Raw genomic sequence first — 24,007 nt, 5'->3', positions numbered from 1 at the left:
ACTAATTCATGGTCAAACGGATCGATAAAGTTACATCATGTTCTTCTACCAATTCTTCAAGCTGTTCAAATATAAACTTTCAATAGTCAACTTTTGTAAGTTTATGTTAAAAATCCTCTCCTTTAAACACTTACTCCACCTAATTATAGTACTTCAAACCTGTGAGAATAATTGGAAAACCAACTTAAAATGGAGGAACTAACTTTTGAAGTACTGCCTTGTCCAGTTGCTCCTCCTCTCCATGATGCAATAATGAATGAGCAGTCAATCCCTCGGCTGTCATATAACTGTCCGAGAGAGAGAGAGGGGGGGTCCAGGACCCCCATCGCCCTTCAGAAACCTTTCAGGAACATTTCCCCAGGAAGTCACCAGGAGAACCGTGAAGCCTGATTCTCTGTCAGGGTGGTGCTCTTAATGCCTCCGCAGAATGGCCGAAGGTGCAGATGGAGAGGAAGAGATTCAGTTCTTGCGGACAGTAAGCGATGCTGTTTGCTTTTTCTTCGTTAAAGACTTTAAAAAAAAAAAAAGTTAGTCTTTCTGACAGCCATTCATAGATTATAGATTTGTTGGGTGCTGTTGAATGCCTACACAAGATTCAGATTGGCAACAACAGTTGGCTTTGTTTACAGGCATTGTTATCTATTTATATCCATTTGGATATGTGATATTGCACTGGTTTAAGACTGAGAAGAAACCATTATCACACAAACAAAGTGTGTAAAATAATAGGCTGAGGCTTGTTTTTTCAGTTCATCGGATGGTTTTATGTATGTTGGCCTTGTATAGCCCACGGCCCTTAGGTTTCCCACCATTGATTTTATAGAAACAATTATTTGAATCACACCCATAATTTATTATGGAATAAATTAACCGGATTTACATTATACCCAGTTATACATAGGTGTATTTTTTACACAGTAGTCTTATCATGTCAAAAGGTGCCGACTATTTTATTCAAAGAATAAATTGAAATAACGTTCCAGTTGCTATTGTTATGCATGACTGAGGTGAAGTATGCTAACAATGCTTCATAAAGTTTGCGTCAGTTGCTGCCCGGGTTCTATATATACTGTGTGAGGATTAGCAGCTTCAAAGTCAGCACCTGCTTACTTCAGTCCTTGTGAGAATTGGGCTGCTGAGGTTATTAGAGCCATGTTCACTATGACACGCTTGTTGCATATAATACTTACTCTATGTTTTACAGCTGATTTTCAGTCCTGAGGTGTCGTATTATGCATAAATGCATAAACAGCCGTCTTTCTGTCTGAAGGTCAGACTATCTGGCATCCTTCAGCGACATATTTTTACACACATTAATTTTGAGATACGTCATAGAAATTTGACACGTCCATCTGTTATTTACTATGTCAGCGCGACAGAACTGTTTGTAGACTGTTGTGCCAGCACTGTAGACCTGTTAGTTTCATTGATAGTTATTGTAAATCTAATAATTAGCATATTTTTCTAAATTTACCTGCTTAATCTTAAAGGTAGAAATTTACTCAGCCTCTTGTTGCCAGGATGATTGCACTCCTTGATAATCAGTTGGGATGCACCAAGACCACATTTTTTTTCAAATAAAGTCAAATCAAGTTTATTTGTATAGCAGCTAGCCCTTAATCACATAAAGAGTCTCAAAGAGTTTCCACTCTTGACAAATATCAACAGCGTCCCCTGATCTAAACCCGGCAACAAGGAAGGGCGAAGAAAAACTTAAAAGACCCATTTAAGTAAAAAAAAAAAAAAAAAGAAAAGAAACGTTTAGAAGAGACCGCAGATGCAGGAATGGAAAATCTACCTTCGCTCTTTACTTCAAGTCCGCCTTCAATACAAAACCAAATGAAATATATTAGATAATGATTTAACCGAGTAAACACTAGACCTGTCTGTGCGAATCTTGTTACCAAAATGATATTTGCAGCACTTCTCCCTGGCGTGCATCCTAGCTAAAGAAATTCATAGTGCAAATTCCGTCATGTGAGGAAGCCAAACTAATTGGATTATTTGGAGCGGGGCAATGTGGGACACTCTTTCCAGTCAAATCTGAAATATCTGGTGCTTTCCAAAAGCAGACGCGTGAACAGCAGGTGCAGCGGCTTGAAATAGAGGGCTTACATGAGAGGGGGAGCGACCAAATTCATGGAGCCAGTGATCTGAGGCCAATGCTGTAACAATAAAATCTGTCATGCGTTTTAACAGAAGCTAAAATGAAATGATGACCGGAAGAATATCTTCAAAACGGTCTTGTCTGACACCCAGCCCAAAAGCAATTTATTTACTTGACATCATCTTTGTAGGATGATCATGTGGTTCTGCAAAGCACAGCCTCCATCCTGAAAGAGCAGATCAAGCTCTGCCTTTCATGCGAAGGATTTGGGAATCGTCTGTGTTTCCTGGAGACTACGTCCAACGCTCAGGTTGTGTGCAGCTGACTTTTTACCCCAAAGTATTTCTTTGTTTGTATAGTTAAAGAGATGGTTTGTTGTGTTTCAGAATGTACCACCCGACTTGGCCATCTGCTGCTTCATACTGGAGCAGTCATTATCTGTGCGAGCGCTGCAGGAGATGCTGTCCAACACCTCTGTGGATGAGGTCTCCATTCTTTTCCATGTTCTTAATAAGAATTACTGACACACAGGATCTAACTTTTTCATTTCATTTTGTATTTCCCCACCCATAGGCTGTTGATTTGGATAAATGGGTAAGTTTAGTTACAATTTTCCTCTCATCCTCTCTGCTTCGGTTCAAGAGGTTGCAATTTTTTTTCCCAAGTCGTCACAAGGTGGAGGTCATCGAACTCTGCTGTACGGACATGCCATTCTCTTGAAGCACACTCACTCCAACATGGTGAGCACATCTTGACTAATGCTTCAAAATTAGCATGTTGCCTTTTCTCACTTTCTGTCTGCCAATCTCCATTTTTAATTCACCTCTCCTTCTTTTTTGAAAGTACTTGAGCTGCTTGACGACGTCACGCTCTCTCACAGACAAGCTGGCTTTTGATGTGGGCTTGCAGGAGGACTCCACAGGTGGGTGTAGTCTTCATTTTAGGTCTTGAAGCAACCTATCTATTTATTGTGATGTGACAGGAGAGGCCTGCTGGTGGACCATCCATCCGGCCTCCAAGCAAAGATCAGAAGGCGAGAAGGTCCGAGTGGGAGATGACCTCATTCTTGTCAGTGTTTCTTCAGAGCGTTATCTGGTAAATACAAATTACATCTACTTGCTCTGTTGCTTTGTCGAATTCCTAACTGACATCTCTTTGCAGCATCTGTCCTATGCCAGCGGTGACTTGATGGTCGATGCTTCCTTCATGCAAACCTTGTGGACTATGACACCTGTGATGTCGGGTTGCGAACTCGCTGAAGGTCCACTTACCTATAGTTATTTATTTTTTTAATCTTAAAAACCTACTTGCTCTCCTCCAGCTGCGTGACTCTTCTTCTGCAGGTTTTCTGACCGGAGGATACGTGCTCAGGCTTTTCCACGGTCACATGGATGAGTGTTTGGCAATCCCAGCGGCTGACCAAGGGGATGACCAGCGCAGGTGAGCAAAAACTCTTAAATTGAATTTCTATCTGGACATAAAATGCCTGATATGGTTTTGTTTGTCTTTTTTAAGAGTTGCTCACTATGAAGGAGGAGCTGTATGCAGTCATGCTCGTTCTTTGTGGCGACTCGAGCCACTTCGTATCGCGTGAGTCTCCTGAAAATTGCAAACTTGCACATTGAATGACTTTACAGTTTGTCTTTTCATGTGCTTTTTGGAACTTTAGATGGAGTGGCGGTCATATTAAATGGGGCCAGTCATTCAGAATTCGTCACATCACAACAGGAAGGTACCTTCTCCTGGATGAGGAAAAGGGCCTTCTATTGGTAGACCCTGAGAAGGCCAATTCAAAAATGGCAGCCTTCTGCTTCAGAATTTCCAAAGTAAGTGAAAAAGTGAATTCCTTGTGACTTTGATGAGGAGATCACTCTATATGTGAACCACAGGAAAAAATCGAAGTGGCACAGAAGCGGGATGTGGAAGGAATGGGCATTCCAGAGATTAAGTATGGAGAGTCCATGTGCTTTGTGCAACATGCCTCTTCTGGTCTCTGGCTCACATACGCAGCTGTTGATGCTAAATCTGCCCGTTTAGGTCCCCTGAAGAGAAAGGTATTCCACATTGCACAATACGTCTGTTTGAATACATATCATTCCAAGATTGCATTTTATTTTTCAATTGATAGGCCATCCTCCATAAAGAAGGTCACATGGATGACGCCCTGACAGTTGCACGCTCTCAAACCGAAGAGTCTCAAGCTGCTCGAATGATTTACAGCACCACAGGCCTCTTCAATCAATTCATCAAGTAATATTTCACACACCCTTCTCTAAGATGTCCGTCTTTTGGTTCTGTGTAACCTCTCTCTGTTCTCCATATAACTCCAGAGGTCTCGATGCATTGAATGGGAAAAATAAATCAGCAAACCCGCCTCATCTGCCAATGGACACGGTGGTGCTTTCACTTCAAGACTTGATCTTTTACTTCCGCCCACCGGAAGAAGAGCTGGAGCATGAGGATAAACAGTTCAAGCTTCGTTCCCTCAAGAACAGACAAAACCTATTTCAAGAGGAGGTTTGTCTTCTTCCTCTTTGACTGTTTAAGGCAAGACCTCTTCTAATTTAGTCCTTGTTATTCTTGACAGGGGATGATCACGCTCGTTCTGGACTGCGTTGATAGGTTGAATGTTTACAACACAGCTGCTCACTTCTCAGAATATGCTGGAGAAGAAGCTGCAGAGTCATGGAAGGAGATAGTAAATTTACTGTACGAGTTGCTAGGTATGACCTCCTGGGGAGTTGTCCTGCCTTTGTACATCCTCTGTTTACCTTTATGGTACATTAGCAATGTTTTTTCTTTCCAAAGCATCTCTCATCCGAGGTAATCGTTCAAACTGTGCGCTGTTCTGCGATAACCTCGACTGGCTGGTCAGTAAATTGGATCGTTTGGAGGCTTCTTCAGGTACTTGAAAAACATTTCAATGTATTTTTGTTTTTGTTTTTAGTTTTTCTTTTCATTTTTATTCATTTATTTATCTATTTTTTTATTATTTTTTAAAAAAATGTTATTTATTTATTTTATTTTTAGTATTAGTCTTAAACATTGCCTATAGTGTCATTGTTAAAACTTTTTTTATTATAGGAATCCTGGAGGTGTTGTATTGTGTTCTAATTGAGAGCCCGGAGGTGTTGAACATAATCCAGGAAAATCACATCAAGTCCATCATCTCTTTGCTGGACAAGCACGGACGCAATCACAAGGTCTGTAGCATGTAAGGGTATGTTTTAAGCGTGTTGGAAAAAAACGTGCTGTATAGGTGGTATCAAGATGCAAGGCGGCACCAGAACGTTCTTCTTGTCTTTCCGTTATCAAGGTCTTGGATGTGCTCTGCTCTCTATGTGTGTGCAACGGTGTGGCCGTGAGGTCAAACCAGAACTTGATAACAGAGAATCTGCTCCCCGGTCGTGACCTTTTACTTCAAACCAACATTATTAATTATGTCACCAGGTAGGTCATTTTATAAGCCCAGTTGTCAGTAAAATGAATGTGAAGATTAAATCTGTAACTTGTTTTGTGACCTTCTTCCAGCATGAGACCTAATATTTTCCTTGGAACATGCGAAGGGTCCACACAGTATAAAAAGTGGTACTTTGAGGTGATGGTGGACCATGTGGAACCCTTCCTCACAGCTCAGCCGTATCACCTTCGTGTGGGATGGGCACTGACCGAGGGGTTTAGTCCCTACCCTGGTGGAGGGGAGGGCTGGGGGGCCAACGGTGTTGGGGATGATCTCTACTCATATGGTTTTGATGGACTTCATCTTTGGTCAGGTAGAGTAAATATAGTATTGTCACTTGAGCAGTGTGAGTTTGCACACTTTTAAAGCCTTTTTTTGTTGTCAGGACGTGTTCCACGTCATGTTGCCACACCCAATCAGCACATTCTAGCTGCAGAAGATGTAATCAGCTGCTGTTTGGACCTGACCGTACCCAGTATTTCCTTCCGAATCAATGGTCATCCTGTCCAGGGCATGTTTGAGAACTTCAATCTGGACGGCCTCTTCTTCCCTGTTGTCAGCTTCTCTGCAGGCGTGAAGTACTGGACACTATTAATTCTGACAAGTTGACTGTTGATCTTACAGGACTAACATTTTCCTCCTAAATTGCAAGGTTCCGATTTCTTCTTGGAGGGCGTCATGGTGATTTTAAGTTCCTCCCACCACCGGGCTATGCTCCTTGTTACGAGGCCGTGCTGCCCAGGGATCGTTTGCGGATTGAGCACATTAAGGAGTACAAGCACGATTTTGATGGTGTGCGTAACCTGTTGGGTCCAACACAGTCGCTGTCCCACACAGCTTTCACTCCTTGTCCTGTGGACACTATACAGGTAAAGGCTGTTTTTATTCATCTTCATCTTCTGCCACGCTCCTGAAGCAAACATGAAAACTTGATGAGAATTTCACTTGCATGTGTTTTGCAAATCTTTCCAGATTGTACTCCCTCCCCATTTGGAACGTATTCGTGAGAAGCTAGCAGAGAACAGTCACGAGTTGTGGGCTGTAACTCGCATTGAGCAAGGGTGGACCTATGGATCAGTGAGTTCCTGTACTTAAAGTCATATGAAAATGTTTGTTTAAGGAACACCTCCTCAAATGACCCTTCTGCTACCATTTCAATGGATCAATCAAGTTTCGCGATGACAACAAGAAGCTCCACCCATGCCTGGTTGATTTCCAGAGTCTTCCCGAACCGGAGAAAAATTACAATTTAGCAATGTCAGGAGAGACTCTAAAGTAAGTCAGGGATTTAGTTGAGTAATAATCATAAAAAAATCTCTAACTTCCCATACAATTCTTTTCAAAGGACTTTGCTGGCATTGGGGTGTCATGTAGGAATGGGAGATGAGAAAGCAGAGGAAAATCTGAAAAGGACCAAGCTTCCAAAGACGTAAGCCGGTCTTTGTTTGTGATTCTAGTTCTCCCAAATAAGCTTTTCATGACTGTCTTTAAATGACAACATTTTTTCCTTAGTTACATGCAGAGCAATGGATATAAACCGGCTCCTCTGGACCTCAACCATGTCAAGCTGACTCCTAATCAGAACACACTGGTGGAGAGACTGGCAGAAAACGGACACAACGTGTGGGCCAGAGACCGCGTTCGCCAAGGGTGGACTTATAGTATTGTGCAGGTAATTTTCAGCAGCCAGAACATAGTTTTTATATGACATATATTTTTAGAATGTAAACAGAAAACAACTTTGTGACTCCAATTGTTTTCCTGAACAGGATATCATGAACAAACGCAATCCTCGTCTGGTCCCTTACAATTTATTGGATGAAAAGACCAAAAAGACCAACCGAGATACGGTTTGCGCTGCAGTTCGAACCCTAATCGGATACGGATACAACATTGAACCACCTGACCAAGAGTGCAGTATGTTTGTATAATAAGTCTGAAAGAAGATGATTTCCACCAGGATTAGGTTTTGTTGAAAAATTCTTGAATTGTGTTCATGCAGGTGGACCTGGGGCAGGCAGCACTCGTGGAGATAAGATCAGAGTGTTCAGAGCAGAGAAGTCTTATGGGGTTACACAGGGCAAGTGGTATTTTGAATTTGAGGCTGTGACGGTCGGAGAGATGAGGGTGGGCTGGGCCCGACCCAGCGTTCGAGCAGACACTGAACTTGGAGCAGATGAATTGGCTTACGTCTTCAATGGCTTCAAGGTGGGAGCGAGGAATTCTTCCCAAGCGGTAGTGAGTGAATAGCCACATAAACTGTTTTCATTTTCAGGCCCAACGATGGCACGTGGGAAATGAATCATTTGGCCGACAGTGGCAGTCTGGCGACGTGGTGGGTTGCATGATTGATCTCACCGAGATGAACATCATGTTCACACTCAATGGAGAGATGTTGATCAGCGACTCGGGCTCAGAGATGGCCTTTAAGGATATTGATATCGGAGAAGGTAAGCAGATTAACAAATCACTCCGACAAACCAAACATACTATCGCACTCATTCCTCACTATACCTTACCTTCCATTTAATTGACATATTTTCTGTGGAAAATCCATAGGCTTCATACCTGTATGCAGTCTTGGCTTGTCCCAGGTGGGCCGGATCAACTTGGGTCAGAACGTCAGCAGCCTCCGCTACTTTACCATCTGCGGACTGCAGGAGGGATTCGAACCTTTTGCTATCAACATGAAAAGAGACATCACCATGTGGTTTAGCAAGAGCCTCCCTCAGTACATTCCTGTCCCAACTGATCATCCTCACATTGAGGTCTTTTCTCAGCCTTCGTTTTCCTATCATAAATGTTCGCATGGTTATTTATTGTCGTTGTCTGCATTCTAGGTGTCTCGTGGTGATGGCACCGTAGAAACTGCTCCTTGTCTCAAGGTGACCCACAAGACATTTGGATCCCAGAACGCCAACACAGATTTGCTGTTCTTAAGGCTCAGCATGCCTGTGGAATTCCACGAGACTTTCAAAGTCCCTGCAGGGACCACCCTCCTCACTCGCACCCTCACAATCCCTGAAGACGAGGTGGTAGAGGTGGACCCGGATTCTGACTTTGAAATACTCAAGAAGTCAGCCAGCCGTAAAGAGCAGGAGGAAGAGAAGAAAGAACCCTCAGTGCCTAAGGAGATACCTGGCATCAAAAATGGCGAGAATGAGAAGGACGCCTCAACTGAGAAGAGCAAGAAAAAGGGGTTTGTGTTGGCGTATGGCTGTTTTTTTTAGGGATGTTCCAACTTGTCCTCTATAGTAATCACACTTGTTATTTCTGACAGATTCCTTTTCAAGGCCAAGAAGGCTGCATTAATAACCCCACCACCTGTTGTTCCCGCCATGCCCCGCTTAGTAGAAGACGTAGTGCCAGATGACAGGGATGACATGGACATCATCCTCAACACCACCACAGTATGAAATCCTTTCCACAATCCATTGCCAGTTTTCAAGAGATCCTGCCAATAATTGACTTGAAACTCCTCTCTTCATTAGTACTACTATTCCGTGCGAGTGTTTGCGGGCCAGGAACCAAGTTGTGTGTGGGTGGGTTGGATCACGCCTGACTATCACCAATATGATCCTCATTTTGATCTCAACAAAGTCAGGAACGTAACAGTCACTGTGGGTGACGATAAAGGCAACATCCATGATAGGTATGTCACAAGCATGACAACGTTCGCTTGCCAGTCTTGATTTCTTTCGATGTTCTCACCATAGTATCAAACGAAGTAACTGCTACATGGTGTGGGGAGGCGAGTTCAGCAGCTCCCAGCAAACCCGAGTCAGCCAGGAAGACTTTGTGATTGGCTGCCTGATTGATTTGGATACGGGACTCATGACCTTTACTGCTAATGGGAAAGAGATCAACACCTTCTACCAGGTTCAGGAACATTCAGTCAATTGTGCTTTTCTGTGGAAAGCATTATTTTAACAGTGTCATGTGTTTCAGGTGGAACCCAACACGAAACTATTCCCAGCAGTCTTTGTCTCACCTTCTAGTCAGAATATGATTCAAATTGAGCTTGGAAAACTTAAGGTAAGCTTTAAAGTCATAAAACTACCCTCATTGTTTTTTTCTCTAATGCATTATTTTTTCAACAGAACATTATGCCCATCTCGGCCGCCATGTTCCGGAGTGAACGCAAGAACCCGGTGCCCCAGTGCCCGCCCAGACTGGATGTCCAAATGCTCACCCCAGTCATCTGGAGCCGCATGCCCAACCACTTCCTGTCTCCAGAGACAGGACGCATTAGCGAGAGACTGGGCTGGCTTGTTCAGTGTCAGGAGCCACTCACCATGATGGCCCTCCATATTCCAGAAGAAAACAGGTCAGTGTCATTTTGCTCCATGTAGAGGAAATTTAAATATAACTGCGCAAAATTAGTTTCTAGTAAATTATTCTCTAGGTGCATTGACATCCTGGAGCTGTCGGAACGCATGGACCTTCTCAAGTTCCACTACCACACTCTGAAGTTGTACGGCTCAGTGTGTGCCCTCGGGAACAACCGCGTGGCTCATGCTCTGTGCAGCCATGTGGATGAATCCCAACTCTTCTATGCCATAGAGAACACTTACCTACCTGGACCAATGAGAAGCGGCTTCTATGACCTTCTCATTAGCATGCACCTCGAGTCTGCAAAGAGGAACCGGCTGGGAACCAACAAGGAATTCATAGTTCCCATGTCAGATGAAACACGCAGTATCACCTTGTACTCTGACAAGTCACACGCTTTACCCGGCGTTGGATTGACCACATGCCTGCGGCCCAAACTCCATTTTTCCTCTACTGGGTTTGTTGGAACGGATCCAGACATCTACACGCTGAGTCCAGCAGTTCCCTTGCAGGTGCTTAAGACCAAAGCACTAACCATGCTCATTGAGGCTGTGCAAGACGGAGGGCAAGCTATGAGAGACCCCGTAGGGGGCAGTGTTGAGTTCCACTTTGTTCCAATCCTGAAGCTCATCAGTACCCTTCTCATCATGGGCGTGTTTGACGATGAAGACGTCACCCATATCCTGAAGATGATCGAGCCAACGGTCTTCAGTGGCAAGAAGCCGGAGGAACCTGTTGAGGAACTTGTTAAAGTGAAGGAAGAGAAGGAACCTAAAGCACAGAAAGTTCAAGTGGAGAAAGATGAGGAGCAGCAAGATGTCATGGAAGAAGAAGAGGTTGAGGAGGAGGAAGAGGAGGAGGAGGAGGAGTTTGATGATGACGGCCTTGGAGAAGAAGAGGAGGAAGAAGAACTGGAGCTGGTAGAATCCATCATGCCACATGAAGAAATAGCTGATGAGACTGAGCCAGTAAATGGAGAGAAAGGAGCAGAAGAAACAGAGAAAGAGATCAAGTCTTGTGAAGCCGGCGGTGAGGCTAAAGCGGAGCATTTAGAGCAAGGGCTGTTCCAGATGAAGCTACCAGAATCTGTCAAATTACAGGTAGCTTTTATATCCTCAAAATGAATGCGATACACCAACTTCTTTTAAAAATTACTCCCAATTTCTCCCTTCTTCAGATGTGCACTCTTCTGCAATATTTCTGCGATTGCGAACTTCGACACAGGGTAGAAGCCATCATTGCATTTTCAGACAAGCTTGTGAGCCAGATCCAGTCCAACCAGAGGCAGCGGTACAATGAACTCATGTTGGCTTTCACCATGAGTGCAGCCGAGACGGCACGCAAGACCCGTGAATTCCGCTCGCCACCACAAGAGCAGGTACTCTGAGTATTCTGGAGTTTGGCTCTTCACATACATGACATCATTTCGTATGTCTTCGCTATGCACCTTCTAGGTCAACATGCTCATGAACTTCAAGAATTGTGCTGAAGATGAAGATTGCCCAGTTCCAGATGAAGTCCGCGAGGCTTTGCAAGCATTTCACAATGTTTTGTTGGGACATTGCGGTTAGTTCAGCACTATCCAGCACACCCACAGACTCTCAACCATCTAAGTTGCGTATGTTTCTACATCAGGTGTTCATATTGAGGAAGAGGAACAAGAAGAAGTCGTGGATTATTCAGTGCGTGGACGACTGCTTCGTTTATTGGAAAGGGTAAAGAAGATACGCCAGAAGAAGGTAGAAGAAGAGCCAGAGCCAGAGGAAGATAAAAAACCAAGTGAGCCTCCTCAGAAGTTTCCCACACAAAAATAACAATGACAACAATAGCCATTATTAGCGATATTATGATTGTTGAAAATAAGAATATACTGTGTCGATCCTAGGCACGCTCCAAGAACTCATTTCACATTCCACGATCCACTGGGCCCAAGAGTCCTTTATCCAGAACCCGGAGCTTGTTCGTATGATGTTCAGCCTCCTCCACAGACAGTATGACGGATTGGGGGAGCTCGTGCGTGCCCTTCCCAAGGCCTACACCATCAATGCAGTTTCCATTCAGGACACTATGGATCTGCTCGAGTGCTTAGGGCAGATACGTTCGCTGCTTATTGTCCAGATGGGTCCAGAAGAGGAAAGACTCATGATTCAAAGTATTGGGTATGTTTTTATCCCTCACACCTTACCATACCCAATGCTCATTTCTTGATTCACATATGAATTTTCCTCCATAGGAATATTATGAGCAACAAAGTTTTCTATCAGCATCCAAACTTGATGAGAGCTCTGGGTATGCATGAAACGGTCATGGAAGTCATGGTTAATGTACTGGGCGGCGGAGACTCTAAGGTACTTTTTAAAATATACTCCAACCAATCACAGGCTTGAATATGCACCTAAATTGTTTCCCATGTCCGCAGGAGATCAGATTCCCTCGAGTGGTGACAAACTGCTGTCGCTTTCTGTGCTATTTCTGTCGCATCAGTCGTCAGAACCAGCGCTCTATGTTTGATCATCTCAGCTATCTGCTGCAGAACAGCGGCATTGGCCTCGGTGATTGAATTTGTGTGTGATTTGTGTGTGTCATGTGTTATGAAGCCGTGTCTCATATGTTGTTGTGTAGGAATGCGTGGCTCCACCCCCTTGGATGTAGCGGCAGCTTCTTGTATTGACAACAATGAGCTGGCATTGGCCCTGCAGGAACAAGACCTCGAGATGGTGAAAGGCAACACGCTTTCAAAAAATATACAAGAAGTAGTACTTGAGTGGAGTGATGTCTTTCCAGGTGGTAAAGTATCTGGCTGGATGTGGGCTACAGAGCTGTCCAATACTCCTCTCCAAGGGATACCCTGACATTGGCTGGAATCCATGTGGTGGAGAGAAATACCTTGATTTTCTTCGTTTTGCCGTATTTGTAAATGGTCTGTTTTGTATTTTTGCCTTAGTTCGTTTACAGTATGTGATGTTTTCAACTATTTGGTTTCCCCAGGAGAGAGTGTGGAGGAAAATGCCAACGTCGTGGTGCGCCTGCTCATCCGTAGACCTGAATGCTTTGGTCCAGCCCTCAGAGGGGAGGGTGGGAATGGACTCCTGTCTGCCATTGAAGAGGCCATCAAAATATCAGAGGATCCTGCAAGAGATGGACCCAGTGTTAAGAAAGACAGACGCTTTCCCATGTAAGATACTAAGCACCACTGGTGGTAATGAACGAAGAAAATAAAATGTGCACGTGACCTCTAATGTAAACCATTGTAGGTTTGGTGGTGAGGAGCAGCATGAAGAAAATAAGGTGCACCTGGGAAACGCTGTCATGTCATTCTACTCGGCACTTATTGACTTGCTGGGTCGGTGTGCCCCTGAAATGCATGTAAGCTCTTTACTTGACTTATCAAACAAGTTGTAAGGAAAACTTTTTGCGAAGAAGCCAATTTTTGTCTGCTGCAGCTGATCCAGGCTGGAAAGGGTGAGGCTCTGAGGATCCGAGCCATACTTAGGTCTCTGGTCCCGCTTGAGGATTTGGTTGGAGTTATCAGCCTTCCGGTTCAGATTCCCTCTTTTGGCAAAGGTAACAAATTATTTTTTGTTTTGCCAGCTATGTCCCTGTAATGCATCGTTTCTCTTGTTTAGACAACAGCATCGTTGAACCAAAGATGTCAGCCAGTTTTGTGCCAGATCATAAAGCTCCCATGGTTCTGTTCCTGGACAGAGTGTACGGTATTGATAATCAGGATTTCTTGCTCCACGTGTTGGAGGTGGGCTTCTTGCCTGACATGAGGGCCGCCGCTTCTCTCGACACGGTGATGTTTAAGGACACGGTGCTGCTTGGCCTTTTGATAAGCATGTCATTTATTGTTGGCTTATATTTCCTCTAGGCTGCCTTCAGTACTACTGAGATGGCATTAGCTTTGAATCGCTACCTGTGCTCTGCTGTGCTGCCACTCATCACCAAATGCGCCCCGCTATTTGCTGGCAGCGATCACCGAGCCATTATGATTGATTCCATGTTGCACACAATCTACCGTCTGTCTCGCGGACGAGCCTTCACAAAGGCCCAACGAGATATTATTGAGGAATGCCTTATGGCTTTGTGCAAGTATGAAGACTCTCCTAACAAAATTTGTATTTTTTTTTTTTTAGTTTGATCATTGAGCTTTTTGTCTGGTCCTTGACTGCAGGCATCTCCGGCCATCCATGCTTCAGCATCTGCTACGACGGCTGGTTTTTGATGTTCCCATTTTAAATGAGTATGCCAAAATGCCACTCAAAGTAAGTGGACATTTTAAGGGTTTTAGAAAAATAATTCAACGCATCATATTGACATGCTTTTGATTTTTTTGTGATTGCTGAGAATGAATTAGTCAGAAATCTGAATTTTTTTTCATCTCTGTGTGCAGTTGTTGACTAACCACTATGAGCGTTGCTGGAAGTATTACTGTCTCCCTAATGGCTGGGCCAACTTTGGAGTTGCATCAGAGGAAGAGCTGCACCTGACCCGCAAGCTTTTTTGGGGCATATTTGAGTCCCTTGCACACAAGGTACCACTTTGATAAATATAAACCAAATGTGCTTAAGAACACTAACGACTTGTCGTCATGAACAGAAATTTGATGCAGAGATTTTCAAAATCTCAATGCCGTGCATCTGTGCCATCGCTGGTGCCATTCCTCCAGACTACGTAGACGCTAGCTATTCTTCTAAGACTGAAAAGAAGGCTTCAGTGGATGCAGAGGGAAACTTTGATCCAAAACCAGTGGAGACTACAAAGTGAGCTGATTGTTGTTTATTTTTCCTATTTTCCTCCATTATGCCTTTTAAATAATCACTTTAAAATTGAGCTAAACCTCAATTTATCATCTATTTTAAACAGCACAATCATCCCCGAAAGATTGGACGCCTTTATCAACAGATATGCTGAATATACCCATGATAAATGGGCCTTTGAAAAGGTAGGGTATTTTTTTTTCCCTCTCTCTAATAACGAGCAATCTATTGATTCACAATTTGCCTCTGTGTTCTAGATCCAAAATAATTGGTCTTACGGTGAGGTCATGGATGAAAACGCAAAATCTCACCCAATGCTTAGACCATATAAGACCTTCTCAGAAAAAGTAAGTGTGTAAAATGTGAAATGTATTTGACATGTTTCTGACAATGATGACCCTCCGGTTTGCAGGATAAGGAGATCTACCGCTGGCCCATCAAAGAGTCAGTCAAAGCAATGCTCGCTTGGGAGTGGACCATAGACAAAGCCAGAGAGGAGGAGGAGACTGAGAAGAAGAAAGCAGCATCACGGAAAATTTCCCAAACGGCTCAGGTACGTAGTAGCACAATGCTGCTTGTCGCACCTATTTTTTAGAATATGTGACAATTATGCCCTCTCAAGGCAACCTACGACCCAAGTCATGGTTACAGTCCACAACCCATCGACATCACTCACATGGCTCTCTCAAGAGACCTCCAGGTATGGACTAAAATCATCTTAACTTTAAAGCAATCATGAAGTTTTAATTAAAAAAAAAAAATCTGTTTAGTCTATGGCTGAGCAGTTGGCGGAAAATTACCATAACACTTGGGGCAGGAAGAAAAAGATGGAGCTTCAAGCTAAAGGTAAGACACAGTGAGAGGATGCTTTTTATTTTTTTTTTGGTTTTCTTTAAGGGACTGAGTTCTTTTTTTTTTTTTTTTTTTTTTTTGGCAGGCGGTGGAACACATCCTCTTCTGGTGCCATATGATACCCTGACGGCAAAAGAGAAGGCGAGAGATCGAGAGAAAGCTTATGAGCTACTTAAGTTCCTACAGTTGAATGGATATGCTGTCACAAGGTACATGCAGATTTGATTTATGTATTATTAAAAATATTTGGTCTTGCCCTGGCAGAACATATTCAAACAAGGCAACCATGACTAGAATCCAATATTTTTCATAGAACAATGAAAACAAAGCATTTTTTTTTTTTTTTTTTTTTGCTGATGCCAATTTATTTCTCTTCAGGGGCCTGAAGGATATGGAATCTGACATTTCATCCATCGAGAAAAGATTTGCTTACGGCTTCCTGCAAAAACTGTTGAAGTGGATGGAAATCGCCCAGGAGTTTATTGCTCACCTCGGTAACTTGAAAATCATTAAGAAAATATTCTCTAACCTAATAATTCAATGTGCTTTACAGAGGCGGTAGTGAGCAGTGGACGAGTGGAAAAGTCCCCCCATGAACAGGAAATTAAATTCTTTGCAAAGGTGTGAACAATTGGCATCTAGGGTCGACAATATTTTCAACTTGTCTTAATAGCCTTGCGTCACTATTTCAGATCCTGATGCCTCTGATCAACCAGTATTTCAAAAACCACTGCCTCTACTTTTTATCCACACCTGCTAAAGTCCTGGGTAGTGGTGGCCATTCATCCAACAAGGAGAAGGAGATGATTGCAAGGTGACGTGTCTCCTCCACGCCTTCTATTCATTTCCACGCTTTCCCTGTTTTTGCATTGTTCTTTCTTTTTCTTCTTCCCTTTCATTCGTATCCTACCTTGCTTTCCTCCTCCTCCTCAGTATCTTCTGTAAAATGTCTGCTCTGGTGAGACACAGAGTTTCTCTTTTTGGTAAGCTGAGAGTTTGCCCCCAGAAAACTTGATATCGTGATGCAAAAGTCAATTTATTTCTACTTGTGTGCAGGAACGGACGCATCGGCCATTGTTAACTGTCTTCACATTCTGGCCCGGTCATTGGATGCGAGGTTAAGTGGATTTATAAACATGCACTCAGTAGATATTATTTATTGTTCTTCTCGTTAACAATTTTTGTTTGATTTAGGACTGTCATGAAGTCCGGCCCTGAGATTGTGAAAGCGGGGTTGCGGTCATTTTTTGAGAGCGCTGCTGATGATATTGAGAAGATGGTGGAAAACCTTAAACTGGGGAAAGTATCAAAAGGCAATCAGGTAATGAACCCATGCACCAAACCAAACAAAATATTGGATGTCAGATTATAGCTTTTCCGTCTACTCTGGTGTGTTTTCTTTTTAGCAAGTGAAAGGCGTGTCCCAGAACATTAACTACACAACCATTGCCCTGCTTCCAGTCCTCACTTCCCTGTTTGATCACATCGCCCAGCATCTCTTTGGAGATGATGTCATGTGTGAGTTATTTTCTATCTTTCACATTTTATTTTTCATTTTATTTTCTTCCTACACTTTTATTGTTACATCATTGCCATCTGTTTTGACACACAGTGGATGACCTGCAGATGTCATGCTACCGCATCATGTGTAGCATCTACTCCCTCGGGACGGTCAAGAATCCGCACGTTGAGAGGTAACGGTAGAACTCCACAAAGTACGATTGGACCTCGGCGGACTTTACAGAAGCTAGTCGTTTATATTTACAGACAGAGGCCAGCTCTTGGAGAATGTTTGGCTCACTTGGCAGCAGCTATGCCGGTGGCCTACTTGGAGCCGCATCTAAATGAGTTCAACGCTTTCTCTGTGTACACCACAAAAACCCCCAGAGAAAGAGCCAGTGAGTTTGCTCAACTGGATATGTTTCATCATCCAAAATAACAAATTGACATATTTTTTTTGAATCCTTCTCCCATGAATTCAAAAGTTTTGGGCCTCCCTAATGAAGTCCAGGAGCTTTGTCCAGATATCCCAGAGCTAGATTCTCTTCTGAAGGAGATCGGGGACTTGGCGGAGTCGGGCGCTCGGTATACGGAGATGCCTCACGTGATTGAAATCACCTTACCCATGCTGTGCAACTACCTGCCTCGTTGGTGGGAACGAGGGCTGGAGAACTTCCCTGAGATGGAGGCCCAGCTCTGCACCGCAGTTACCTCAGAACACCTCAATCAGTTGCTGGGCAGCATCATGAAAATCGTGGTCAACAATCTGGGGATTGATGAAGCCTCCTGGATGAAGAGGTTGGCTGGTGAGTCACTTTTTTAAATTCTACTGATTGGCAACATAAACAATCATGTGGAATTTAATTATTCGATGAGTGTATACTCATTTCTTGAGGTGACACCCTTTCCAGTGTTTTCACAGCCCATCGTGAGTCGGGCCAAACCAGAGATGCTCAAATCCCATTTCATCCCGACCATGGAGAAGCTAAAAAAACGCACGTCCAAGGTGGTGGCCGAGGAAGACCATCTGCGAATGGAGGGCAAATCAGAAGGTGACGAGGAAGATGGCACCATACGGGACGAGTTTGCCGTCCTCTGCCGAGATCTTTACGCCCTGTACCCGCTCCTCATCCGCTATGTGGACAACAACAGGTACGTGGTTAGCAAGTGTCGATCCAGATCAGAACCAAGTCTTATTGGGATTTTCGGCTCACTTTTGAAGAGAGGCTTGAAGTATTTTCTTCTGTCGCAGAGCAAGATGGCTTACCTGCCCGGACCCAGATGCCGAGGAACTCTTCCGCATGGTCGGAGAGGTCTTCATATTCTGGTCGAAATCTCACGTGGGTGCAGTACACACTTTTTGACTTCAAAAGCCGTTTGTATCAATGTGTTATTGAAATTCTCGAATGCTGCTGCAGAACTTCAAGCGGGAAGAGCAGAACTTTGTGGTGATGAATGAGATCAATAACATGTCATTCCTCACCGCTGACAGCAAGAGCAAAATGAGTAAGGTGAGTTGATGCAGAGCAACTTTTTGTCAGTGCAAGTGAGACAGATCCAGTTGTGCAATTTTTTTTTTTTTTACCTCTAAAGGTTTGATTTCAAATAGCTATTTGGCAGCAAAAGCAGTTATGTTAACAATATTCTCTCTTTGGTTGTCCCTTTTGTCCTCATCTGTTGGGTTGCGGCTGGGTTTTCCAGGGCGGGGACTCAGAGGTTAGACCTTGTTCCTGCACGACCGCTGTGCTGACCGCATGGCACCTCACTTTGGGGGCGCTTTTCATCAACCTCCCCAGCACACTGGCACATTGGATCCACACAGAGTTATAACAAATACACTCTCCTGCACATTGATATGAATTAGAGTATTGATACACACACACTTAGCAGTGGTTTGATGAAATCCCTTAGTTTACTCTCTTCAAACATAATGGCACCATAATGTGTTCCAATACTTTTGTTAATATAGTGTAGAAGTATATATATGTATGTGCACATATAGAGTAACATCGACATTTCATAGGACAAGGCCTGACATGTTGTGGCCCCTTTTTTCAGCACAGGCAGCTGTGTCCACTTTGTCAGCTGAGATTTTGTCATTGCTATAAATACAGATTTGATTTTATTATTACACATGCAGCGGAACATCCTTCGCAAGGCTAGCTCAGGTTTGGTTTCATTTAAAACCATCTCCATCTTGCCAAGGTAAACAAAACACACTATCCATTCCGTTTTCTCAACTCGTAAGACACGAAGGATCACACCGGACATCAGGGCAGAGCCTTGCCCAGTCCTGCCAGTGTGCGAGGGGGGGGAGTCCGGGGGCGCTTGATGAAAGTACTCAGCTGTAGACTTGGGCTCATGGCACTGAACTTTGCACTAAGCCCACGCTGGCAGTGAGAGCACAGTGCCATCATGCTGTCAGTTTGCTCTCTGTTAATCATAGTCCACTTGGAATCTTGTAGAATGTCTCGTTTCCTTTCCTAGCTGGCAGGTTGACCTGTAGCTTGTGTACTGCTGCTTTCTACCACTAGAAGATGATAGTAGACTTGTCTTGGAGGGGTTGTCAAGGACATACAAAAAAAAAATGAATTGGGTTTGTAACTGAACAGCATTTCAATTGTGTGTGTGAACTAATCTTGAATTCTGTCCTTGACGGCCCTTCTTACTTCTCTGTGCTCTTTCTTCTCTCCTACCTGGAAAAGCCATGGAGCCTCATGGTTTATTTTCCTTCAAAATACTCAAGTATGTAAAACCCACTAACACATCTGAGGCTTAACATGACCTATCAGTAGCTAAAGCTTTGGGGTTGCCATGTTAGAATGTGCTCCAAATGGCCATGATTTTAACCAATACATTAATTCACACTTAATGTCTAAATTTTTTTACCCGGAACGCTTTGCAACCTGTTCCCATAACATATGACAACTTAATCATTCATATAAATATGTCAAGCCCTGTCAAAAATTCTGCCTTTACAAGAATAGTTTAGTTTTGGTTTGATTGACACTCTCAAGAATTGTATTGTTTCCAAAAGTGCACTGTTCCTCCTTAGGTACAAAAGTAACGAAAGCCTTCTCATAAAACAATTTCTTAATATAGTTTGAAACAAAGACGATGGTAGAGGCACCGTAGTTTTAAACTCAATTATAATTGGGCACCACTAAAGCTTTAGAATTCAAATTCCAAAATGTTTCTTTACACATTAGCAAATATTTATTTACTCATTGTTATTTAGCTCCAGCATGACTAAAATAAATCAATAAAATTGCTGTTCATGCTAGTTAACGTCCAATACATAACCCAATAAAATCATATTTACTCCCCCTCTCATGAATGAAGAGCATTCATCTAAAGGACTGAACATGACAACAGGAAAGGAGTGCAGGAGGCAAGCACGGGGACCAGCTCTGTCCTATTAACAGTCTGCAACTAATTCATTAATTTCATTGTGTTTTGATCTGAAGCGGCTAACGTTTAATAGCTTCACTTTCTTCCATACGAATCATCTTGCTCAAGATTTGAAGAATGGTTTTCACTGCACGCTTTCTCAACCCATTTGTATAAAACTCATTTAACGCGCACACCAGCGAGACCCTCACGTTGCCCTCCATGCACACTTCCACCACACCCTCTACTTACCAGCTCAGAGAATTTTTTTTCTACACATTTCCACCTTCATAGCTATTTCCAGGGTTCAAGATAAAGAAGATGCTGATCTTTGAACGCTATTCAGCAGGAGCGTGATTATCGCTCGGTCTTTGGTCAACTCTAGAGTTTTGGTTGTGGCACGTTATGAGATGCTGTGAATACTTGCTTGTGCTTTGTGTCAGGGCGGAGGCTCGGATGCCGAGCGTACCAAGAAGAAAAAACGTGGGGACCGCTACTCGGTGCAGACTTCGCTCATTGTGGCCGCTTTAAAGAAGATGCTCCCCATCGGTCTCAACATGTGCTCTCCTGCCGACCAGGAGCTCATCAGCTTGGCCAAGATTCGATATTCTTTGGTACTACAATGAGATATGATCACACAACCAGCTTTGAATAAAAACAAAGTGTTTTTTTTATCACACAGAGAGATACTGATGAAGAAGTTCGAGAGTTCCTGCAGAATAATCTCCACCTGCAGGGGAAGGTCTCATCCCACGCATGTTTTAATGTTCAACACTCAAGGAGGTTTTCTAAATAGTGATGTCGTTGCGTGTAGGTGGACAATCCATCCATGCGCTGGCAGATGGCGCTTTATAAAGAAATGGCGGGAAAAGCAGAGGATGCTGATGCGGCAGAGAAAGTGGTCAAGAGGGTACAGGAGGTCTCCGCCGTCCTCTACCACCTCGAAGTGGTGAGCAATTTTTTCCTGGCGCTAATTTCCGTGAGAACATCTGATTTGCTTCATGTCCACGTTTGTTTCTTCTATAGACGGAGCATCCATTTAAATCCAAGAAGATGGTGTGGCATAAATTGTTGTCCAAGCAGAGACGCCGGGCTGTTGTAGCTTGCTTCAGGATGACGCCGTTATACAACATCCCAAGGTCTTCAAGTTTTGCTACCTCTGTGCAATCTAATGTGATTCAATCGCCACACCTCACGTGTTTTGTCATCGCAGGCACAGAGCTTCTAACATGTTCCTTGAAGGTTACAAGCGCAACTGGCTTCACACCGAGGGTTACGCATTTGAAGACAGAATGATAGATGACTTGTCTGTGAGTGCCAGCTCATTTTGACAGGAATTTTTTTTTTTGTCCCTTTACTCAGCTGTCATCTCTGCGTTTCAGAAAGCAATGGAGCAAGAAGAAGGAGATGAAGAAGAGGAGAAAGAAACCAAGCCGGATCCCCTCCACCAACTTATTCTGCATTTCAGTCGCACGGCTCTCACCGAAAAGAGGTTTCAGCAGTGAAATGTGGTTCAAACATATCAAAACATGCCAACACTTATTTTCTTCTGGTGTCTTCTCTTCTTTCAGTAAATTAGACACAGATCATCTTTATATGGCATATGCAGATATTATGGCAAAAGTGAGTCCTTAGAGAAGGTGATTTAAATAGCGTCGAATCCAACTGACTTTTTTTCCCTCCCTCTTTTTGTAGAGTTGCCATATTGATGAGGAAGAAGAAGGAGGAGAGGAAATGGTGGAAGAATTTGAGGATGAGATGTCCTTTGAGGTGCGACAGTCAGAACTGGTAATGGGCGGCGAGGGGCTGGGGACCAGGAACACAACCGAGCGGTAGCTCTCGACGCATCGAGTGCTCTCATCTTCACGACGTCATTTCACCACCACCACCGTCCCTCTGCTCTCGCTCTCTTTCTCTCTCTCTCCCTCCCTCGTTTGTTTGTTGTACTTCATTCATTTTCATCTGCTTTTGTAGGAAATAATGACAAATCCACCAAGCCAGATGTTTGCACCTCAATTTAGTTTTCTTAGAATAACTCAGCAAAGCAAGACATTTTTTTATGAGCTATTCAATCTGGTTTGGGTCTAATTAGATATAATCCAATTGAATGTCAATTTAACACCAATCTAACGATACTTATGAAAATGATCTCATCTAAATGACACAATGTCAAATCAGCACTAGGAAGCAAAGTTTTTTGCTGGCTCATTCTTCTCTCTGTCGCTCTTGTCTTTTCCCCATGACTTCATGTAATGACCTCCACCTTCCTAACCTCCATCTTTGCTAACCGAATGCTGCTGATCAGCGTCTCCCCCCCTTCCCCACTTACATAGCCTACTGACAGACTACAGTGCAGAAGCATTTGAAGAGCTAAAACATTCACGCACATAGCCAAGACGGGCGAGATCGTCGTCAGGTACGCGACGGATGGACGGAGGCGAAAAGCGAGTACAGCGTGACACATAGCGGGTAAAGCGCGATTAGGCATACGTGGGTGGCGGGAGGTTGGGTTGGTTGCCGTGCCATGCGGGGGAGCTTTAGGATGCTCCACCTTGATTTGTGATGTGGCTGAAGAGAGGAATGTCTCTTCTGATTCAGAGATATTCATTCAATGGCCATTTTTGATATTTCAATGACATTCTTCAGAATGCAAGTGGACCAAACCATTTTTTTTTTAATTCTATTCCTCCACCCACCCAAAAAAAATAATTCGAGCTTACCTGATTATTCCAAACAAAGGCACATCACTAAAAGCCAAGGAAATATCTCCGACACAGAGGGATTGCAGCTCTTGTCGATGCTGTTGGGATAAAAAAGCTGCAAGCTTTGTGGCTGCCATTGCTGCCTGTAGTCTAACGCTTGCTCCAGCCAGCAAACGTGAACAAGTAGTGTTGTGACTCCACCACTAATCAAGTGAGTTGAGAGGTTGTGTGTGAAAGAATCAGAACTATATCTTGAACAGCCATTCTAATTTCTTTTCACTTAAATTTAGATCGCATAGGGGCTTGAATGAAAGAATGTGAGTTGTTGCAAGAATCTAAATGGATAGAATGAATTTTAACTCCGTGAATGATTATATGGAAATTTGAAGGCCCCGCTCTGAACAATAAACTATTTCTATCCATTTACATTCCAAATGTGCAATTCTTCCAAGTGGCACATATTCATCATGTTGTCGGCTACAGGAGAAAGAAATGGAGAAACAAAGACTGCTTTACCAGCAGTCCAGGCTTCACAATCGTGGAGCCGCAGAGATGGTCCTGCAGATGATCAGCGCCTGCAAAGGTGGACCACCTCTGCCCGTCCCTTTCTTACCGAATGTTGATTCACAATGCTAAGCTCATGATTTGCTCATGTAGGCGAGACAGGCCCGATGGTGTCTACAACCCTCAAATTGGGTATCTCCATTCTTAATGGTGGAAATAGTGAGGTTCAACGGGTAAGCTCTTCTTTACATTCAACATCACCTCATTGAATTCATTCAAATCTGCACTTTTTGTTGCTCGTTCTCAGAAAATGCTGGAGTACCTGAGGGATAAAAAAGACGTTGGCTTCTTTTTAAGTGTCCAAGCCTTGATGCAAACATGCAGGTTTGAATGCAAATCA

The 24,007-nt window shown here is 43.5% G+C and overlaps 1 protein-coding gene across 6 annotated transcripts in view; it reads left to right on the top strand.

Moving 5' to 3' along the window:
- The first annotated feature begins 294 nt into the window (after nucleotides 1–294).
- LOC148386091 (ryanodine receptor 1-like) overlaps nucleotides 295–24,007 on the top strand; it is a 33,268-nt gene continuing 9,555 nt past the window's right edge. For 3 of the 6 annotated variants that reach the window (XM_088397588.1, XM_088397587.1, XM_088397586.1), the window contains exons 1-83: nucleotides 295–475; nucleotides 2,298–2,417; nucleotides 2,494–2,592; nucleotides 2,681–2,701; nucleotides 2,773–2,847; nucleotides 2,951–3,029; nucleotides 3,090–3,202; nucleotides 3,269–3,368; nucleotides 3,451–3,547; nucleotides 3,623–3,697; nucleotides 3,777–3,933; nucleotides 3,997–4,161; nucleotides 4,236–4,357; nucleotides 4,438–4,624; nucleotides 4,695–4,830; nucleotides 4,916–5,011; nucleotides 5,192–5,310; nucleotides 5,424–5,557; nucleotides 5,639–5,880; nucleotides 5,953–6,145; nucleotides 6,220–6,436; nucleotides 6,540–6,644; nucleotides 6,739–6,842; nucleotides 6,913–6,996; nucleotides 7,080–7,239; nucleotides 7,337–7,484; nucleotides 7,570–7,775; nucleotides 7,843–8,017; nucleotides 8,127–8,335; nucleotides 8,408–8,766; nucleotides 8,848–8,977; nucleotides 9,059–9,219; nucleotides 9,284–9,446; nucleotides 9,516–9,602; nucleotides 9,668–9,894; nucleotides 9,973–10,999; nucleotides 11,077–11,277; nucleotides 11,354–11,465; nucleotides 11,535–11,678; nucleotides 11,785–12,058; nucleotides 12,133–12,247; nucleotides 12,319–12,451; nucleotides 12,522–12,616; nucleotides 12,684–12,819; nucleotides 12,888–13,074; nucleotides 13,154–13,265; nucleotides 13,343–13,463; nucleotides 13,526–13,695; nucleotides 13,771–13,991; nucleotides 14,074–14,164; nucleotides 14,293–14,433; nucleotides 14,499–14,662; nucleotides 14,766–14,844; nucleotides 14,917–15,006; nucleotides 15,072–15,212; nucleotides 15,282–15,359; nucleotides 15,430–15,505; nucleotides 15,597–15,720; nucleotides 15,890–16,005; nucleotides 16,065–16,132; nucleotides 16,204–16,325; nucleotides 16,445–16,494; nucleotides 16,568–16,628; nucleotides 16,706–16,832; nucleotides 16,918–17,029; nucleotides 17,124–17,205; nucleotides 17,279–17,409; nucleotides 17,497–17,817; nucleotides 17,923–18,163; nucleotides 18,264–18,351; nucleotides 18,430–18,522; nucleotides 18,713–18,727; nucleotides 20,845–21,015; nucleotides 21,084–21,143; nucleotides 21,216–21,350; nucleotides 21,428–21,540; nucleotides 21,615–21,711; nucleotides 21,784–21,893; nucleotides 21,973–22,024; nucleotides 22,097–22,189; nucleotides 23,587–23,686; nucleotides 23,761–23,840; nucleotides 23,915–23,991. In XM_088397588.1, coding sequence (XP_088253714.1) covers nucleotides 428–475; nucleotides 2,298–2,417; nucleotides 2,494–2,592; nucleotides 2,681–2,701; nucleotides 2,773–2,847; nucleotides 2,951–3,029; nucleotides 3,090–3,202; nucleotides 3,269–3,368; nucleotides 3,451–3,547; nucleotides 3,623–3,697; nucleotides 3,777–3,933; nucleotides 3,997–4,161; nucleotides 4,236–4,357; nucleotides 4,438–4,624; nucleotides 4,695–4,830; nucleotides 4,916–5,011; nucleotides 5,192–5,310; nucleotides 5,424–5,557; nucleotides 5,639–5,880; nucleotides 5,953–6,145; nucleotides 6,220–6,436; nucleotides 6,540–6,644; nucleotides 6,739–6,842; nucleotides 6,913–6,996; nucleotides 7,080–7,239; nucleotides 7,337–7,484; nucleotides 7,570–7,775; nucleotides 7,843–8,017; nucleotides 8,127–8,335; nucleotides 8,408–8,766; nucleotides 8,848–8,977; nucleotides 9,059–9,219; nucleotides 9,284–9,446; nucleotides 9,516–9,602; nucleotides 9,668–9,894; nucleotides 9,973–10,999; nucleotides 11,077–11,277; nucleotides 11,354–11,465; nucleotides 11,535–11,678; nucleotides 11,785–12,058; nucleotides 12,133–12,247; nucleotides 12,319–12,451; nucleotides 12,522–12,616; nucleotides 12,684–12,819; nucleotides 12,888–13,074; nucleotides 13,154–13,265; nucleotides 13,343–13,463; nucleotides 13,526–13,695; nucleotides 13,771–13,991; nucleotides 14,074–14,164; nucleotides 14,293–14,433; nucleotides 14,499–14,662; nucleotides 14,766–14,844; nucleotides 14,917–15,006; nucleotides 15,072–15,212; nucleotides 15,282–15,359; nucleotides 15,430–15,505; nucleotides 15,597–15,720; nucleotides 15,890–16,005; nucleotides 16,065–16,132; nucleotides 16,204–16,325; nucleotides 16,445–16,494; nucleotides 16,568–16,628; nucleotides 16,706–16,832; nucleotides 16,918–17,029; nucleotides 17,124–17,205; nucleotides 17,279–17,409; nucleotides 17,497–17,817; nucleotides 17,923–18,163; nucleotides 18,264–18,351; nucleotides 18,430–18,522; nucleotides 18,713–18,727; nucleotides 20,845–21,015; nucleotides 21,084–21,143; nucleotides 21,216–21,350; nucleotides 21,428–21,540; nucleotides 21,615–21,711; nucleotides 21,784–21,893; nucleotides 21,973–22,024; nucleotides 22,097–22,189; nucleotides 23,587–23,686; nucleotides 23,761–23,840; nucleotides 23,915–23,991 — 11,660 coding nt within the window. In that variant the 5' untranslated portion in view covers nucleotides 295–427. The remainder of the gene's footprint in view (nucleotides 476–2,297; nucleotides 2,418–2,493; nucleotides 2,593–2,680; nucleotides 2,702–2,772; nucleotides 2,848–2,950; nucleotides 3,030–3,089; nucleotides 3,203–3,268; nucleotides 3,369–3,450; nucleotides 3,548–3,622; nucleotides 3,698–3,776; nucleotides 3,934–3,996; nucleotides 4,162–4,235; nucleotides 4,358–4,437; nucleotides 4,625–4,694; nucleotides 4,831–4,915; nucleotides 5,012–5,191; nucleotides 5,311–5,423; nucleotides 5,558–5,638; nucleotides 5,881–5,952; nucleotides 6,146–6,219; nucleotides 6,437–6,539; nucleotides 6,645–6,738; nucleotides 6,843–6,912; nucleotides 6,997–7,079; nucleotides 7,240–7,336; nucleotides 7,485–7,569; nucleotides 7,776–7,842; nucleotides 8,018–8,126; nucleotides 8,336–8,407; nucleotides 8,767–8,847; nucleotides 8,978–9,058; nucleotides 9,220–9,283; nucleotides 9,447–9,515; nucleotides 9,603–9,667; nucleotides 9,895–9,972; nucleotides 11,000–11,076; nucleotides 11,278–11,353; nucleotides 11,466–11,534; nucleotides 11,679–11,784; nucleotides 12,059–12,132; nucleotides 12,248–12,318; nucleotides 12,452–12,521; nucleotides 12,617–12,683; nucleotides 12,820–12,887; nucleotides 13,075–13,153; nucleotides 13,266–13,342; nucleotides 13,464–13,525; nucleotides 13,696–13,770; nucleotides 13,992–14,073; nucleotides 14,165–14,292; nucleotides 14,434–14,498; nucleotides 14,663–14,765; nucleotides 14,845–14,916; nucleotides 15,007–15,071; nucleotides 15,213–15,281; nucleotides 15,360–15,429; nucleotides 15,506–15,596; nucleotides 15,721–15,889; nucleotides 16,006–16,064; nucleotides 16,133–16,203; nucleotides 16,326–16,444; nucleotides 16,495–16,567; nucleotides 16,629–16,705; nucleotides 16,833–16,917; nucleotides 17,030–17,123; nucleotides 17,206–17,278; nucleotides 17,410–17,496; nucleotides 17,818–17,922; nucleotides 18,164–18,263; nucleotides 18,352–18,429; nucleotides 18,523–18,712; nucleotides 18,728–20,844; nucleotides 21,016–21,083; nucleotides 21,144–21,215; nucleotides 21,351–21,427; nucleotides 21,541–21,614; nucleotides 21,712–21,783; nucleotides 21,894–21,972; nucleotides 22,025–22,096; nucleotides 22,190–23,586; nucleotides 23,687–23,760; nucleotides 23,841–23,914; nucleotides 23,992–24,007) is intronic. The other 3 variants (XM_088397589.1, XM_088397591.1, XM_088397592.1) reach the window with 3 other exon arrangements.

Source organism: Syngnathus floridae, chromosome 15 (genome assembly GCF_059516105.1).
Source record: "Syngnathus floridae isolate MCC-2025c chromosome 15, RoL_Sflo_1.0, whole genome shotgun sequence".
Lineage (NCBI taxonomy): Eukaryota > Metazoa > Chordata > Actinopteri > Syngnathiformes > Syngnathidae > Syngnathus > Syngnathus floridae.
Note: the sequence above shows the minus strand (reverse complement) of the source record. Positions and strands in the feature narration are given on the sequence as shown.